This window comes from Phymastichus coffea, unplaced genomic scaffold, assembly GCF_024137745.1.
Source record: "Phymastichus coffea isolate CEN01 unplaced genomic scaffold, Cenicafe_Pcof_1.1 PCOF00105, whole genome shotgun sequence".
Lineage (NCBI taxonomy): Eukaryota > Metazoa > Arthropoda > Insecta > Hymenoptera > Eulophidae > Phymastichus > Phymastichus coffea.
This window is the reverse complement of record NW_026706916.1, coordinates 265,504-283,459: the sequence shown is the minus strand read 5'-3', so window position 1 is coordinate 283,459 and position 17,956 is coordinate 265,504. Positions and strand designations below refer to the sequence as shown.

At 39.6% G+C, this 17,956-nt stretch overlaps 1 protein-coding gene across 3 annotated transcripts in view; it reads right to left on the bottom strand.

The window, feature by feature from the left end:
- The window catches only part of LOC131670272 (four and a half LIM domains protein 2), an 88,117-nt gene that overhangs the window by 46,613 nt on the left and 23,548 nt on the right, over positions 1 to 17,956 (bottom strand). For 2 of the 3 annotated variants that reach the window (XM_058945735.1, XM_058945737.1), the window contains one exon: positions 14,624 to 14,709. In XM_058945735.1, the coding sequence (XP_058801718.1) occupies positions 14,624 to 14,709 (86 nt within the window). Of the gene's footprint in view, positions 1 to 4,726; positions 4,966 to 14,623; positions 14,710 to 17,956 lie in introns of those variants that run through there. The other variant, XM_058945734.1, reaches the window with a different exon arrangement.

Below are 17,956 nucleotides of genomic sequence, written 5' to 3'. Positions count from 1 at the left end.
GAGTAGATATGACTTTTGCAGCTGAGTTTCATTACGTTGATATTTCTTTTTCTACGAAAATTCTTTCATACTTTCGACTTTTTAATAGCAAAGCTCTTAAGTAAAAGAAAATAACGTAGCAATCAGAAAATATATCAAGAGAAAATAGATACTGTCTCATTGGTTGGCAAATACTTCATCGGTGGAACAAAAAACTCGTAAGACTAACGATATATCACAGTTACTGTGAAGATTCATAATTAATTGACATTTCGCATATGTATAATTACATCGCTTGAAGATTTAAAAAAGGGTATATCTTCTTTACCCATAGTGAAAAATAGACAAAATAAAAAATAATCCTTCAAATCTTGATAAGCATATATTATATCTTGACTACGTAGACTGAACTTATCAAAGAGAAACTTCAAACGCAGAAAATTAAACTTACAATATGGCTGCAAACGATCTTATCTCAGTAACGTAACTTTTGAACAAGTTTTATTCGTAGAACTTCTGTAAAAGATTTGCAAATGCAGTCGTGGCAAAGGAACATTCGTCTTATCCACAATATTATCCGCAAAAAGAAAAAACATTCAACTCTTCATTTAGCTATTCATCGAGGTTTGCCCAGATTACTCATTATTTTATTTCGTAAAGAGAATACATCTCAATTGCAAATATCGCAATTTCCCGTAATTAACTGATTTATTTGAAATCGCTATAACGTCGAGTTTAAAAATACTACCATGAAGCTTAAATCGTCTTACGTATTGTTTCGATCGTTCTCTACCGTATTAATTTTCCACTTCTGCAAAAATAATTAATTTCGCAGAAAGAAAATAATTGCACAAACGAAATTGACTAAGAATGCCTTCCAGAAGTATGCACTACAAAATTGTTATCAAATTATACCAAAATTTATTAACTTTCAACTGTCCAATCATCGTTGGAATTGTATCGAGGAACTAAGCATAAAATCAAGATTAAACCTGACTTGAACGTAATTTGAACAATTGCAAAGGATAAATCACAAAGAAAATCACACATACTAGAAAAAAAATATTGTCCGAACTAATCATCAATAACACAAACCAAAAGCCATGAAGCCTAACGATAGCTTCATGCAGGAAACCATTGTATTTTTCGATACTTCAGTGTATTTTACGAAAGTTAGACTAAATGTAAGTATATAAATATTTTCTGAATTTTTATACGGTAAAAGATAACAAAATTAAGTAAAATTGAATAACGTTTAGTGTATGGGGTCGAAACCTTTTCTACTTCATAAATAATGCTTCAGTTAATTGAAAAAGAAACATCATATTTGAAATAAATTGAATTTTAACTAATTATAACAGTCTTGCCATACAATAAAAACTTTATATTAATTGCAAAAGTTAATGGGATTATTTTATACTATCGCTCATCATATACTCATTTACTATGTTCAATAAAGACGTAGAGCAAAAACGACGTAGTGTTCATTGTTAAATCATGTCAAATTCGTATTGCAGAAAAAATTGTTCATTCTAGAGATATCGGTAGTGAGGTGCATTTAAACAAAATGAAATCTTTAAAGAAAGATATACTATAATCGTAATACTCATATTATTCTGGCAATGGCACGTAAATCTGTTATTGCTTTACTAACATTGTGCAGTGCGGTTGATTCAGTGATAACTGATACGATATCTACACATATGATCGATATTATACTGCATGCAAGACATGTAAAAAATTGCGCGAAAGTACTTTATCTGACTCTTGCGAAAGAGTGATTATGTTTCAAGCTTTGAATATATACTTGAATGTTGGTTATGTAAATCAGTAGAGAGAAAACAAAAGGATAATAAAATGTTTTAAAAATAAATGAATATGCGCAAATAAATTTAGTCGATTATATGAAATAATTTTTGTAATAACCGATCGATATGTGTTCGATATGACGTTTATTACTGCGTTGAATTATAATGCAGTTAGCTATGGTTATGAAAACTAAAAAGACTTTTTAATTAATATTATAATTGCCTTCTCTTATTAATTCTTAATTTTAATTGATAATAATTTTGAATAGCAAATAAAATACAAAAAACTAGAGTAGTTTTCTTTCTTTAAATTAATCCTTACGTTACCAATGCCTGACCACGCTTAACTCGAATTTCCAAGAACCGCACTATTAACCATAAAACAATCTTTCACAATTTTGTTCGAACGTATCGAAAATGGGACTTTGTAACTAATGCTCGAATAACTTGGCTTGCAAATATACAAAGAGCTGCTCTGTTCTGGGTGTACTGTGATTTTTCAAGAAAGTGACATGGCAAGCGGGATTGTAGCCAACTTCGCCGATCTCTCATGCGAGCTGACGCATTTACAGGGGGTGGGGCAGCTATAAAAATAATGCGCCGCTAATCCAACCAGAGAACGAACACGAGCTTCCGGAATAAAGATTTAAGAAGTTTAATACAAAGAATATAATCGCTCGGCTCGATTTTGTGATTTATAGGAACGTTAACTGTCTTCATAATAAAATGTATGGAAGTGTGATCATTACATCTGCCATAGATGAAGCTTCAATAAAATTTTTAACGTTATCAAATAATATGATGTACAGTTGATGCACAGCGTGGACTATTTGTTAACCATTAATTTTTTTTTTCTCGTTTCCTTTTTTTTCAGTCGAGATACAAAAAAAATGTTCACATAACTTGATCTTTTCACTATAACTCATGTGCCAAATACTCTGAAAAGTCTTTTAATTCAGTCATCAAACAAGTACATAAACCTCAAAGCACTACGTCGCCGGATCCCGAAAATTTTCACGCAAGCACAGTCACGCTAACCTCTCGACAGTCTTTTTTCTTTGCCATCACGGGCGTACGTTACACGTGGTGAACACTAATTGCGTGTGCACGAGAGGTAATATCGTTATATCGTTTGACGCACCGTCAGCGTGTACATTTTTAGGGAGCGGCGCGTTGAACAAACATCAGAGGAAACCTTGACGAAGGAGAAAGGGGAAAGTTTCGTGCTTGGTTGGATTTTCTTTTCAACGCGGGTGAATTCGAGCGATGACACTTTGCATGTCGGTAGACCCATGACTGATTATTGAAAAGGAGAACATTAATTTGGGCCGGCGATGGATGTAATAGAAGAGTGAAGCTTTCTTTATTATACTTCTTCAATTTGGTACATGCCCTGCGCGGTGACGAGTTCAAGGTTGACTCTGACAGATTTTGTTTTTTAATCAATGTTCATGGGAAATATCAGAATCAAAAGCTGTTTAATCGATTTGCCGAATGCCCTGCCAGCTTCAGTAAACCCTATTTCAACTATTAAGACCAATAAGGACTGCAGATTTGTCAGTTAAAGATTTTTATTGCGTAAGAGAAAGAGAAAGAGTAGAACGAGCGTTTGACACGGTATGAGTCTAAATCTAAACCTGTCTGCGACGGGAGAGAGAGAGAGAGAGAGGGAGCTTTGACGAAACACGTGTTATAAGAATCAGGCTTGTCTATCTTTTCTTTGTAAACAAACGTTGAATTTCAGTCCAATTCTCTGATCTGCTTTGCTCGAAAAATTGTCCTAGCTGATTGCCTTAAATCGTCATTGTCGCTACGTAATTATAATATATTTTTTAAGCGAATGGAAAATATTCAAGATAGATACTTTCTTTCAAGAATTTTTTTTCTTTTGAGGTTTTGAGGTCGTTTAGTCCAAATATATGACTGTCAAAAATAACGTTCATGCGCGGGCATGTACGCTTTCGCTATAATGTAATTGAATGACAAAGATTTTCGTATTAGCATTATAAGGAATTCACAGATTGTTATCGAATCTTGTACTAAGTAATAATTGTCCCTTCAATGCAATAAAAAAAAAGCGACACAACTAATCCTCGAAAAATACGATAACATACCTACGATGTGCCTGATGACAAGTGACCTCAACAGTAGCTAGATATCTATGACCCACACTCATAATCCTAACAAATTGCACGCGTGCCCTCCTCCACTTCTTCTCGAGATTTAAAACTGATAAGTGTCGAGCGAAATTCTAAAGTGACGGAGAATTCGCATTAAGTTTTGCATAAACCCACACGCTGAATAGAAAATTGTGACGCTGAGTCAGCCAAAGACAAAGAATCCAGGAAAAAAAGCACTCCTGTCTTTTTTTTTTACCGTCAGTCGCGCGTTTTATCACGGGATCTGGGAAACACGAAGAAGGCAAACCGGCGTGCGTTTGTAAACGCATTCCACTGCACTTTGCCTTTTAACGCCAAGCGGCTCGTAATGAAGTTATACGCTGCTTTTCCTGACTCGAGTAGTAAACAATCCATCAAGATTATTCATCTAACCGCGAAGTAATAAGTCGCTTGCGAGACAAAGAGAGAGAGAGAAGAAAAGGCTTTAGCGTCTTATCGCAATCTAAAAAATGACCACTGCACCGCGCGTTCAAACCAGGTTAGTGCGTCTATTCATTCGAACAAGTGTTTGCTTGGATAATATTCATTACTTTTTTCGCGTGAAAACGTGACTCATTTGAGCGTAATTGTCATTACGAAAAATTCTTTATTTCACACTTCATTCATAATGTTTCGATTGCTTTTTTTGCTACTTATCAGTGAAGCTTATTAAGAAAAGACATTTCGCGCTTAATCATCATCGCGCTTATCTCAAAGACGATCAAAACAAAAAGCCATGATATTCAGAAGATCTAAAAATCAACTATGTCAACGAATTACCACAATTTGTCGACAGTAGCCGGATGGAGCATCGTGTTCTATGCACGTGAACCTTGAGACAATAATTCACCTCCGCGCTGCAATCTCCTGCTAAATCCTACACATTATCACTTGTGTCTGCGGCAAGGCCGATTGCCGAAGCTCCTCTCGGTTACACTCGAATGAAAATCGCGCACTGTTGTTCTTGGGCGCGAGCGTATTCTTCCGATGCGAAAATTACTGCATAATCACCTCGCAAATGGCAAACTGCCGATAGATTTACCGTTGCGCTAATTAACACGTGCGTCGAAGCTTTACGCGATTCATGGTGCAATCGCGTCTGACTTTTGATCTATTATCCAAATAGAATTTTCCACGGCGACGTCAACAATGACATTCGCACGCGCACGCAAAAGAAAAAAGAAAGCGTCCGAGCAGCCAGCCAAGCGACGCTCGTTTGAGGAAGTCTCGACGGCAGCGTGCAATGGATCGCTCTCTTTACTTTTCTCGTCGTCGACGACGCGTGCGCGCACTACACACTGACTCAACGTTAAAACGACGATCAGAGGGGATTTCTCTCTCTCTCTCTCTCTCTCTCTCTCTCTCTCTCTCTCTCTCTCTCTCTCTCGTTCGCTCGCTCTCACTGCATATAGGTGTGCAGAGGTAGTAGGAGTACGAAGGCAATTAAAACCACGAGTAGTATAAACCGAAGGTTTATTGTGGTTTGTAAAGTGAGGAAAGTCGGCTGCGCGCGCTGCCAGTTAAAATAGAGTCACGCGAATTATCGTCGATACCTTTGAGATTTTTTTTATACGTTTCTACGCTAATTCGGCTTTCGTTGTCAGTTTTTTTATACGTTTACTTCGCTGATCTCATTTATCAAAGCTTGTGAAACGTGAAAATTGCAAGCCCACTGTGCCTAATTTACTAAGCACATTACCGCAGATACACGGCTTATTCAAAACTTATGTGAGCAGCCCTTTCATATGACTGTTCACACGTAAACTCGAATAAATTGTCATGTGAATTGCCATTAATGGGATGCTTTCTTTGCTTACACCATTTTATCTTAATCAATATATACAATTTGCCTTGATCATCGATATTCTTAGCTGTCGGTACCACCTCCGGCATTCACATTTCACCTTCCAATTTACGATTCTACCCGCTATTGTATGCTAACTACTATATTCACCACAGAAATTATCGCATTCTCTGTTAGGGCAATTTCAAATTGATTGTAATTCAATAACATATTATAGAAGGAAATGGTAGGAGTGCTTAGGCAGGTGGATGCTGGTACCGACGACGAGTCGATAATGCTTCCTGCAATTTCGAGAGTATAAATCAAAGGAGTGTCCGACAGTTTGTACCTTGCACGTTTTCAAATTTGAACAAAATATACGTCGAAGTATTCTTAGAGCTTTGTACGGTAAAAATACATAAAAATATTTTCTTACCTTCCGAAGCTGCCAAATTTAACATCACGAAAAGAATTATCATCATTTGTTTATTGTTACAAGTTGTGTGCGAAAACAAATAATCATAAAGTGCGACTTGGATAAATTTTTACTTTCCGTGTGCTATTACACGATAGCTCATTGATTTAATTTTATATGCTTAGCAATAAAAATCATTGTTATTTTATTTATCAACTTGATAAATTTCACTAGTTTGTCTTAACACTTCCTACAAGTTAAGAATAAGTTTCGCATGGGTCACGATAAAAAATACTGAGAAATAGGTATTTATTAAAAAATATACCATTAAATGTTGAAATTGAACAATTTGATATGATGGGTTATTTACAATTATTTATTTTTAAACAAAAATTTTGTAATAGTCTTTAGGCAGACCTTTCCGTTCATGAAAATTTACATCTGAGTTACAGTCGCGGGGGTACTCGTTGTTGCTCTTAGAGTTGTACTCGTGGTCAGTCTGGCAGCGATACTCATACTTGCTCCTGTAACGGAACTCACAGCTACTCTTGCAGTGGTACTCGCGGTCGCTCTTACATTGGTACTCGTGGTTGCACGTGCAGTGCTTCTCACGATTGCAGCCATCATTGAACCAGCGCCCGCAGGAGTGATCGCTGGAATGGTGGTTGGATTTGTAGGTGCATTCATTGTAGCGTTCGGGGGAGCATTTGTTGTTGAAGTAGTAATAATGGAGCAGTAAGTATGCCAATAGCCATGGCATGTCACATTCACCCGCGGTGCAATTAAAACATTATCGAAATTGAATTGCGGTCCGGCATCTAAAAATGTGAACCCATACCGGGTATCAACGTGACTAAGTGAATTTCCTATTAAATATCTTTCATGGTAATGTCAATAAGAAAAATAAATAATTTTAAGTTCAATCGACTTAATAATTAAAACCCTTAATAAATATACCAACCAGCGACGACGTATAAAGTAATAATGACCAGATTTGGAAGCAGATAAGCCTTGGTCAATGCCATTTCTTACTATACGTTGAACTAATCACATCCGATATTAAAATTTACGCAAAACAATGCTTTGTAATCGAAATTTCAAGAAATTTTCAATATCGCTCGCCTTTCCTCACATAAAAGACTACGCCTGAGTTGTGAGACTCGCAAAAGTGCTAACTGGACAATGACTGTCGCCTAACTGACTTGGCTGCAAAAGCTAGTCCCGTGAGACTCAGCGCCCTTGGTTTTCAGAAGAATGAAAAAATAGGCGAACCGTTCTACTCGCGCGCTCGTTAAAATGGCACGCTTAGTCCGATCCCCAGGAATGCGCGTAAAAGAAATCACATATTATTAAGCGTCTTAAATATGCTTCGAAGCCTGAGAAAAGCTTTTTGCGCTATTTTTCTAATGAAATTAGAGCGAATGATCGCGACAAGCAGACCGCGCGCGCGCGCACGACGTAAAAAACTTTTAGATAATATCATAGTGCCTGGAATATGGTTTGAATAAAAATGAACAATAGTCCGTAATCGCTTTGACTGACCTTGCCCTTCCCAGCCCTCGTAAACTACAATAAAACACTAGACAATCGAAGAAAATCGTCAAATTTCAAGGTAAATGACACAAAGATAACCAGAGGAAATGAAAGTGAGGAGGAGGAACGGATAAGGAGAAAGCGAGGGTGACATACGTATACATGTATCGTTTGACAATGAAAGTTAGCCAAGAACTACGCCATGACATCCAAGAGTGTAAGTGAGAGTGGCGAATTTTCGACGTGCCCCGTCGCTGTTTGTAGAAACGAGAGATTTGTTTTCCTCTGTTAGCCGAGTTTCGATTGTCGCGGCAGATGGTTATGCTGACGAGACTAATTGTTTGCTGGAAAACCAATTTGCGTAAAAGAATAAACGCCTTTCCTTAGATATACCTATCAACCCGATGTTAATGACTGTTGCTATTTTAATAATTAATCTATATCATCATTAACATGTTATTCATATCAAACGTTAATACGAGCCAGTGAGCTTTTTATAAACCTTCTCAGAAAATTCATATCGAAAAAGCTTTCCCACGAAGCTCCCACCTGCGATAGTAAATAAAACTTTTCCAGGCTATTTTATCGCTATGACCACTTTTACAACACATGTGCTGCTGTGCTTATCAAACATCTAATAAACTAAATAGCATGACGTTCATAGGTATAACATGAAAGAACCCTAATATTACCGCAGATAAAGTTAATCCAGATAAGACTACACGAAGTTCCGGGTCAAGAAAAAAAAAGAAAAAAAAGGACTTCCGGATTTTGAAACAAACAAAAAAGCGAGGAAATAATAATTTCGGCGAAGCCACTTATCGGCAGCGTCCAAACAATCGTGGCCAAGCCAAACGCAACAGACGCTCGCGGCATACACAAACTCGCTGCAACGCGAAGCACGTGCGTACGTGCGACGATATACGCTGCGCGCCGTTCGGAAGAGGCGCGCGCGCGTACACACACACACACACACACACACACATGTGGCCATCAGGCTGTTGTGGCCTGAGATAACAAGTGCACTGTGCTTTTCAGCCCAGTGCAATCGCGCCTCGAGTACTTGAGTGCTGCTAACTTTCCCTTTCCTTCTCTTTCTTCTTGGCGGGCTCGTTATTTTTGATTCGATGTGCCGAGGCTTGGCACTTTTTGGATATGAGAAGACGTCCAATGTAAAAATAGAAAATTTGTACCGTTATTTCTTTGCGAGAGTCGTTCGCGATAATACATTGTTTTTAATGAAACAAATATGATGCCGATCAATTAAATTTAATGATTCCCAATACATGAAAAATAGGAACTATAAATACTGTACGACTCGATATTTTTTTCCAAATCACCCCCATTTATCCCGATACGCCTTCCAAATTAAACCAGCTACCATCTGTTACAAACACCCAATTAAGCATGAAAAAGAAAAAAGTAGTTATCTTCCCAACACATCCTCGCCTACGGTCAAATATGTTCAACGTTCATTATTCACTATCTCGCTCGACGAATGCAAACCACTTTTTCACTTCAAGAAGAAGAATAAGAAGACGTGTTTTCCGTGCTCGCTCTCGCAAACAAATAATAAGCATCTACTCTGTACCTCGGCGCACAAAAGTGTGTCAGCGCATATCATTCTTGGATATTTTGTCGCGCCGAGCTTGAGGAATAATTTACGGTAACTATTTACCCTGCCTTCAGTACGAAACCCATAATTATCTCTTTCCTCATTTTTCTTCTTCGTGACTGACTGTTTTTTTGTACTAGGCTCTTAGAAAGGTATTTTTAAATACATTATTATTGGGTCTTTCTATTTTATCATACATTCTTATTCGAAATTCCCGTTTTACGTGGAAATTAGCATTGAATGTATACGTCTCGAAACAATTCCATATAGGAGTGAAACCAACTTTCTATGACTCGATAAATCATCGACAGAGAGAGAGAGAGAGAGAGAGAGAGAGAGAGAGAGAGAGAGAGAATCTACGCATTCCTATTTCACACTAATTCTTCCAGACTAATTCGATAACTCACAAACAATTTTTACCGGCTCTTACATAGACTTTTGTAAGAGATTAATGTCCATTACAATTGAAACATTTTTTCCATTTTTTGGTGACGACCTATGTCTGTACAAGAAAGAAAGAAGAATCATAAATTACGTTGTTATTTAAGATTACTTTTTCTCGAAAAAAGTGGCAAGTAATTAGTAATTAGGTGTAAACTTCGCAAAAGAAAGTGTACGTTTCAATCGTGACGATAATAGTTCACAGTCAGCGTAACGAGTCGTCGGAGTACGAAACTGACTGTAATAATGTCGTCTTAATCGCCAGTCCATCCATCAAACTAATTTTCCGTCAGGAAACCTAAGTGACTAATTACCTACCCTTTTTCAGTCGTTTAATTATACGTTATTCTCTTCTACCCTCACTATATATACTCGTCTAACGAAATATGTCCGTAATAAGTTTGTCGCTGTCCGTGGGTTCATGCAAAAATAGGCTAAGCTCCGCTAGGTGTTATCTTGCTGGATTAATTAATGTGGCGGAAATTGCATGTAATTTTATCTATAATCGTAGAAAGTAGATTGAAAATACTATTGAACATATTCAATTGTTATTTGTCATTGAATTTTTGGCAATAGATTTTTCAGTAGAATGACGTTGTTAAAACAGACTAAACTATTTTACTATCGCAGCCTCGTCCACTGATAATCGTATCGTAATTGTATAATAAAAATATATTGGCAATAAACCATTTGGTTAATTAAACGCGTATAAACATTGATGGCAGACTCGAAACGCCTCCATTCGAAAAGCAAAGAATGTGCGAACTTGCTCGCAAATTAAGTAGTATAAATCAATCACGTCGGACACACGTGACATTGACTGATTTCTGAGAGCGTCTAGGACCGAAAGTCAGACGCACGTGCACCTTGAGAATTGAGAAATCGATCAGCCGGTCAACGCACGAATCTGTCAAGACGTTCATTCAGCAAACGGAAAAAGCAAGGCGAAGCCAGTAGTCACCCGCTAACACACTTCTTTCTCACAATGTAAACACAAGCGCATATTCCGCGTGTTCGCGTCGTTGTCATTCATGCAGGCGGCGGCGTTTCGTTCGAAATAGCCCGGCACCAACTGAGGACAGCGTCAGTAGCCGAGCTTCGAAACTCGCTGGCGCGCTGCGTGCGGCGCACAGAGCGCGTGCACATGTGTGCGCGCGTAACACAGAAATAGAGGCACGCGGGATGTAAGGGACATTTGGCGAAGAGAGGAGAAAACACGTGGGCGCGCCTGCCGAGGCAATGCCTCGATTATGTGGCACGGGAAAATAACGACGGGCGAATTACGATCTGTCTCTGTTATAACAGTGCGACTGCCGTTGCCATTGAGCATGGCTCGCTGTTTGGGATTCAAATAGATCGTCGGAGAAATTCCCCGCCGTTCGGATTGAAATTTAGATCGACGCTTGCGTTATTTGGGTTGCGCGGACAACATACACGAACACAGATGGGCTCTGCTCGTCGATAATTTGCATTCGACGATATGTCGTGGTCATGTTGGATTTTTAATACATTCGATTAATTATGGCAGATGCCTCTTTTCAGTCTAATTGCAATGTATCAGAGTTGATGTTATTCAATGTGCAATGTGCACCACTTGAGATGAGGGTTAGTATTTTGTCCTGCACGAAGCATACGGAATAAATCAATATATTTTCTCTGTTGAGACTATAAAGTAATTCGAGAAAAAAGATCCCACATATTTCCTTTTTACTTTCTTTCGATTTATCAGTAACATTTATTATGCGATAATAAAGATTGACCGTCGATTCAGGCCGATAGAAAAATGTTCCATTCGTCCCAGAATCCGGATGTCGAGTTCGCTCGAGCGCGCTAACGACGAGCGAAACACTTTCTTAAAACGCCAAGTAGCTCGGCTAACGATTCCTCGAAAAACCCGCGGAAGGCATGTGGATAATCGCGCCTAAACGAAATCAACTTTAGCGCACGCGGACAATCGACGTATCTGTGATGAAATCGTAAATCCAATTGAAAGCGCCAGATGGCGATCTCTCGGCAAGGGAGCGCGTTGCAGCTACGCTCGGAGAAAATAAAGATTGACGGCGCGGGCGGGGCAAAAAAGCTGAAGGCCAGAGCTGTCTCGGATTTCACGTACGCGCGCACCAAGCAACTTCATAAATTCTCGGAAATGCATACGCACATGCGGGCGCTTATCGGAGCTCAAGGATCATCTCTCTCTCTCTCTCTCTCCCTCTCTCTTCGTTTTTGGGATTAGAAGCAGCGTCAGCGGCACAAAGAGAATGAAGCGCGTCGCAAACAACGCAGCGGTCTCGTATCGAGACTTTGTGTCGTGCGTTTGAGCTATCCATAACGTTGCTCGCCGACACGAAAACTATAAATACTGGGCCGCGCACTGGGTGACGGACGAAAACGAGAGCAGCTGAAAGACGGAAAATTGATATGCCCGACGACGAGGCTAATTTTCCAAAAGGGGGGCACACAGTAAGGAGATTATTCAATTAGCCTGCGCGAGCGATCATAGCAATAACAGTGTACGATTCACGTAGCCCGTGTGAGTGGTTCTCTCGCTGTTCAACGGATGGGACGTCATGTAGTTATGATTGGTGACTTGTTTTAAAAAATCTGATGAGGCCGTCTTGAATGAAATTTTTTGATACGAGATGTGTATTACGTTGCCAACCAATGCATCGCTTTCGCGGGAGCCACGAGCAACAATCAACATATAAACTCATTTGCACGACGTGTTTTTTGTTAAAGGCAAACGCTCGTCTCGAGCACGGTCAATTTACGAGAGTCGTTGTTTGAAAGGAATAGATAGAGGAAACCCACGGAGGAGATCTAGGCTTTGATGCCTTCGTTCCAATTCGACGACTTCGGACGTTTGATGTTTTGGTCCCTCGCGTACGGCAAACGAGGTGGAAGTGTCCGCTATTTTTCTTTCATTCTCTGGAAAACAATCGAAGCCTCGCTTTTCTCGTTGGGACGCTGCGTTTCCAACGCACGCTACAGTGAATTGAATTGAGGAAGATTGATGCAAGACCTTAGCCGGCTTAATTAGCTAGTACGACACGGACGCTGCGTTTGCTTTCTTTACATTACGCTTGATGTCTCTTCGCGTCATTGCATTTATCAGAACCGAATTTTCGTTCGTTCATGAAAAATCAAGGGGAAATCTTGAAACCAAACTAATGTCGTTGTATAATTTTCTCAATAAAGTTGAGTGCTAACAATGATCGAACTAGGTGTAACTCGTGATCGTAACGGTCCGTAGCGGACTTACTTAGCTGAAATCCGTTTATCGCAACAGTATCGATCCCAATTAATCTGCCTTTCGAACAGAAAGAAAGGAAGACAAGCTCGCTTTACTCCAGATCTTTCGAGCGCGCAACAGTATTACTGATATAACTGGGCGGCCGCGTAGAGGAAGTCAATGCAAGTGTCCATCGCGGCGAGCCTGACAATTGATTCGTCGTTACCGAGCGGCTGCCGGCTCAAGCCAAGTTTTCTGCTGCAGTTTCGCGTTGATTCTTCGAAGGCCGTGGCACTGCTCAATATATTGCATTCTCGAACTTTTACTCCTCGCGCGCGGAAAGATAATCAATTAAAATTGACCTCGAAGAATTTCGTATGTACGCGATAAAGTACAACGTACAAAAAGAGGCAGCGAAGGTCCCCCCCCCCCACACCCCGTAGAAACACGACTTGTAAACGCGTTTACGAGACTGTATATTTCTGTAATATGACGAAATCACTGCTTTTATTGAATTACCGTGCCTCTCCACAAGATGCGCAATTTACCGACTAATTATCCGTATATATACAGCATAACTTTTCACTTTTATCACGGAAAAATAAATGGGCATCTATAATTCATCACGTCATAAATAATGAAAAATACGACATATAATTCCGCATATATGTATAAGCTACGCAAAGTAATACTTGAAAGAATTGATTTTTTAATCAGCACGGGCTAAAGAGTAATTCATATAGACGTTACTTCAAAGCAATCCAAGTATGAAATGCTCGGTAAACACATGGCATTTTTTTACTTTCACAGTCGGCGTCTTAAAAAGGCCGTTCAGCAATGCTTGCGTAAATACAGAAGCTAGGAGCTCAAATTTTGTTTCGTTGATGCATTTACTCGATGTCTATGTTTAACGGCAAAAAATGCGTTAGTATTGAGAACATTGATTATTATATACGTGATTTTTGCTTCAAATATTAATGTAGATCGTCGAGTCATACATCATGAGCTTCAAATGCTCTGTATTAAACCATCTGTCGTTATAGAAATGGCAAGGGACTAGGATATAAACAATAATTTCTAAAAATTCGTTGTCAAAGTTTTCAATGAAAACTCGCATCCTTCCATTGTCAAAATTAGCAAACTTGCCGCTCACGATTCAATCATTCTGTTCGCGCGTACAGACAGACTCGCTATGAAAATAAATCATGAGCACGAAGTCGAGTATATAAGTAGCCGGGAGAGATACATAAAACGCTAATCGGCTCCGGCAGCAGCTCTCGCGAGCGTGCGCAACACAATATAACCGATCGGACGCGCTGGCCGCTGCTGCCAAAGATAATAAAGTCGAAAGCCGCTGGGAGAAAGCGTGCAAACACGGCTACGGCGGAAAAAGGCACTGCGCAGAAAACTGACCACCAAGTCATTGCGGAAACGCAGTGTCATAGGATTATTTTTAGTCGGCCCGGCTTAATTCTCGCCACTGTAATTGAATACTTATGAAACTGTTGGGACGGTTAGTCAGTTCAAGCTTGGCGGGATACACTTCGTCCGCAAACATTCCGTGGCGAATAATTGATTTTGCAATTCGCTCAACCTTATACGCGTGAACTTTCTCGTGGCCAAGAGGGCTGCCAGACGCACATGTGACTCTTACAACTTACCTCCATACGTGGGGCAGAAAACCAGAGCAGGTCTCGCCGCAACTCAAACACGGCTGACCTTCGTCCACGTCCGTTATATGAACGCCCTGCAACACACGGAAAAGCAAAGTCATAATTGGGATGTGATGCGAAGTAAAAAAGAAAGGATAAACGTCCACGTGATCGGCTCAACGATACTTGTCGTACGATCGCGGGGAAGCTATCGCGAGCAGTATGTGTGTGATTTTAATGAAGTATACGTTGAGTAATCCACCAGGACACAGGAGCGAAAGAAAAAGAGAGAGGGGGGGGATGACCTTAAACATTTTATTCTTTTGATTTACGATGGTGCGACGCTTGCGAGAAAAAAAAAGATTTCAAGGTGTAAATTATGGCGAGTTTCGTAAATGTGTTTATTAAAGTCTTTATAGGATGCACTTTTTGAATAATAATACGTACTCTATCAGTTGGTGATTTATGTTTTAATGCGCTGGTAGCTTTCTTGTTACTGTTGTTATTTGAGAAAAGTCTTGTTTATATGCGAAAGGAATTTATTTATCGACAGAAAGAATTCGTCGTTATAATGTCGCGAATCACGGCGATACATTAAAAATGTATTGGTACTACGTATTGTCGATGCACGTAAAGTAACGTTTTTTGATAGAAGCCCATGTGGTATATTTTTCGTAAGTTTGGACGTCTGCAAAGGGTGCGAAAACAATTGTCTTGAAAGTAATTGAACGTTTGCTGTCAAGAGAAATAAAAAGCTTCAGAAACGCAATTATAACATTACCGAAATCAAGGGACCATACTTCATGCCTGTCGTAGACTAGCAAGACAAGCTTGTGCACGAGCTAAAAGTCCAAGAGACCAAGAGAGAAAGGGAGAGCGAGAGTCTAATAAATACATCGCTTTTGTCACACTCTTATCCGCCAAAAGCACTCTCTTGAGGAGAAGAGAGAGTAGAGCCTATGCGCCGACATTAATCGTAGTCTACTATATAAGAGCGTTTAGACCAAGTGAATTACGAGCGAATCCGCGTGTTACGTCACATGAGATTTCTGATAAAGTTCTAAGCGTATACAAATTATCGATGCAGTTCAATAACTCATTTCTGATCGCGAATATGGCATCTGCCGCTTCCTCTTCGCTCAGCGATGTGGTCCGTATGTGCGATCGACGTGCTTGTTTTGCGGTTGTCGGAACGAGTTTCTTCGCACTTTTTTTTCGCCTGACACTCACCGCCTTTGTTTTGGAATTTGTCTCCCGTTTCTCACGCTGCGTTGAGCTTTGATTGGCGCCGATTTATTGGTACAACGTCGTGCTTTGCACATTTGTTTCTTTCTTTAATATCGTTACTGTAGCGGAAGATGTTTGTCTTTCTTTTGAAGCTTTGTATGTAAGGGAAGATTGAATTTAATTATTTTTTTTTGTAAATTCACGTGCGCCTAATGCTGATCATTCTTTATAAAGATTTTCTACAAGCTTATGAATATTCAAATATTCAAATCATTTTATTAGATATCAATTGATGAATATGCATAACAATATCATTCAAGTACAACATACTCCACTTACTGTCCGGACACATCAATAATATTCAGTTCGAATCCGCCACTAAAAAACTATGTCAATATAGAAGACGGAAAAAATCCACTTCGTAAAGTGATACGCAAATACACGTTGAATGCCTTAAAAAAATTTCGAAATACTCAAAGCTAACTGCGAACGAATTGAATGAAATATCTTCCGTTGAAACGACAAATACAAATTAAATAAATAAATTTTACAGCGCGATAAGGTGGAGTCAAGGCAAGCAAGCATCAGACAAGACAATTCACTAATACTTGGGGCCAGTCCGCCCATGCACGTCAGGGCCTCGCAAAATATCGAGTAACGGCAGCGAACGGCGCGACCACGACGAAATGCTTCTAGCCGGCTATATATAGTCACCGTGAATTAATGAACGCACGCGCAAGCGCCGTTTCTTTCTTTTCTTTCTCGATTTCGGCGGCCAAATCGTTTGACTCACTTGCGTATACATTGGCGTTCGATTTTTCGGCAGTCGGCGTTCGGCTCGCAAGCAGTCGAGTTGATTTTGCTTTACGAGACGTACACTTTCAATATTTTTTACTTTGTATAAGATAGCGGTTTGCGCGGTGTTATGCTGGATTAGACTTGAGAATCGAATGTTTCAAGTTTCGCTTTTGATGAAATTTTAAAAGTGAACAGTTGATGAATAAACATTGATTTTTTTTCATATTTACTTAATTATACTATTTCAATAACAAATATTTTAGATATGAATTGACAAGGATAAGGAAAAACAAATCGTTGTAGTCACTAACATTTATTTATTATCTTGAAAATTAATAATAACACAACATTAACAGTATAAATTCGACAGGAAAAATATCGATTAAAAAGGAAAATCACACAATGGATTGTTAAACATTATAAGTTTTGTGTAATACAGCATAAGCACGGTTATAACATTTCGTATCGCGTAAATACAGCACGTATACAATAAACATATCTCGCAAGTTCACCGTCTCTCTCTTTCTCTCTTGAAAAAACTGCATTTTCCATTTGTCATCGTGTGGGCGGTATGAAGACTTTCGCAACGAAAGCCAAGACATGTGAGAATGTTTGTAAAATATCGATCGAATTGAACGCAAAAAAAAAAAGAAAGTGGAAACAGTTAGTGGAAACGTTCGCAGAAAAGCGTGTACATAATAAAATTTCATATCTCACGGCTGGTCGGCCATATTATACGCTATAATGCTCATACCCCATCGCGATAATTCCATATTTTTCTGCTTGGCGTAGTATAGCTACGTCGATTTTCCATCTCCTCCGCATCCTCTTCATACCTCCTACGATGACCACCAATCCCTCGTTCCTCCTCTTCGCGGATAATCTTGCCAACGTAACCCGTGCCTGGCAGTGAGTTTTTTGTTTCGCTGGCTTCGTCGATCGAATGTCTTCTAATGTTACTCTCAATCTCGTACAGAGTTCTCGCTTCTTCGGGAAGTTCAAAGACGAATTGGTCATTGGCGTCCGAAGTTGCTAACTCCTTGGCTTTACTGTTTTCCTTGAGGTACTTAGAGGCGAATCGACGATTAGTTTCGTACCATTCTCTCATTGAGAACTCCTTTTTACGCGGCGTGTCGATCATCGAACTTTCGCGGCAATGCATTACGACCGCATCCCTCGGCGGCGTTAACGGGCGCGAGTGTCTGTCGGATATCTTAGATTTCGGTGGTTTGCCCTTGGACGACAGTTCGTTCACCTTCGCGTTATTCTTCGGGCTGCTCGATGAGCTTCTCCTCGGCGATTCCGATTCCTTGTTGT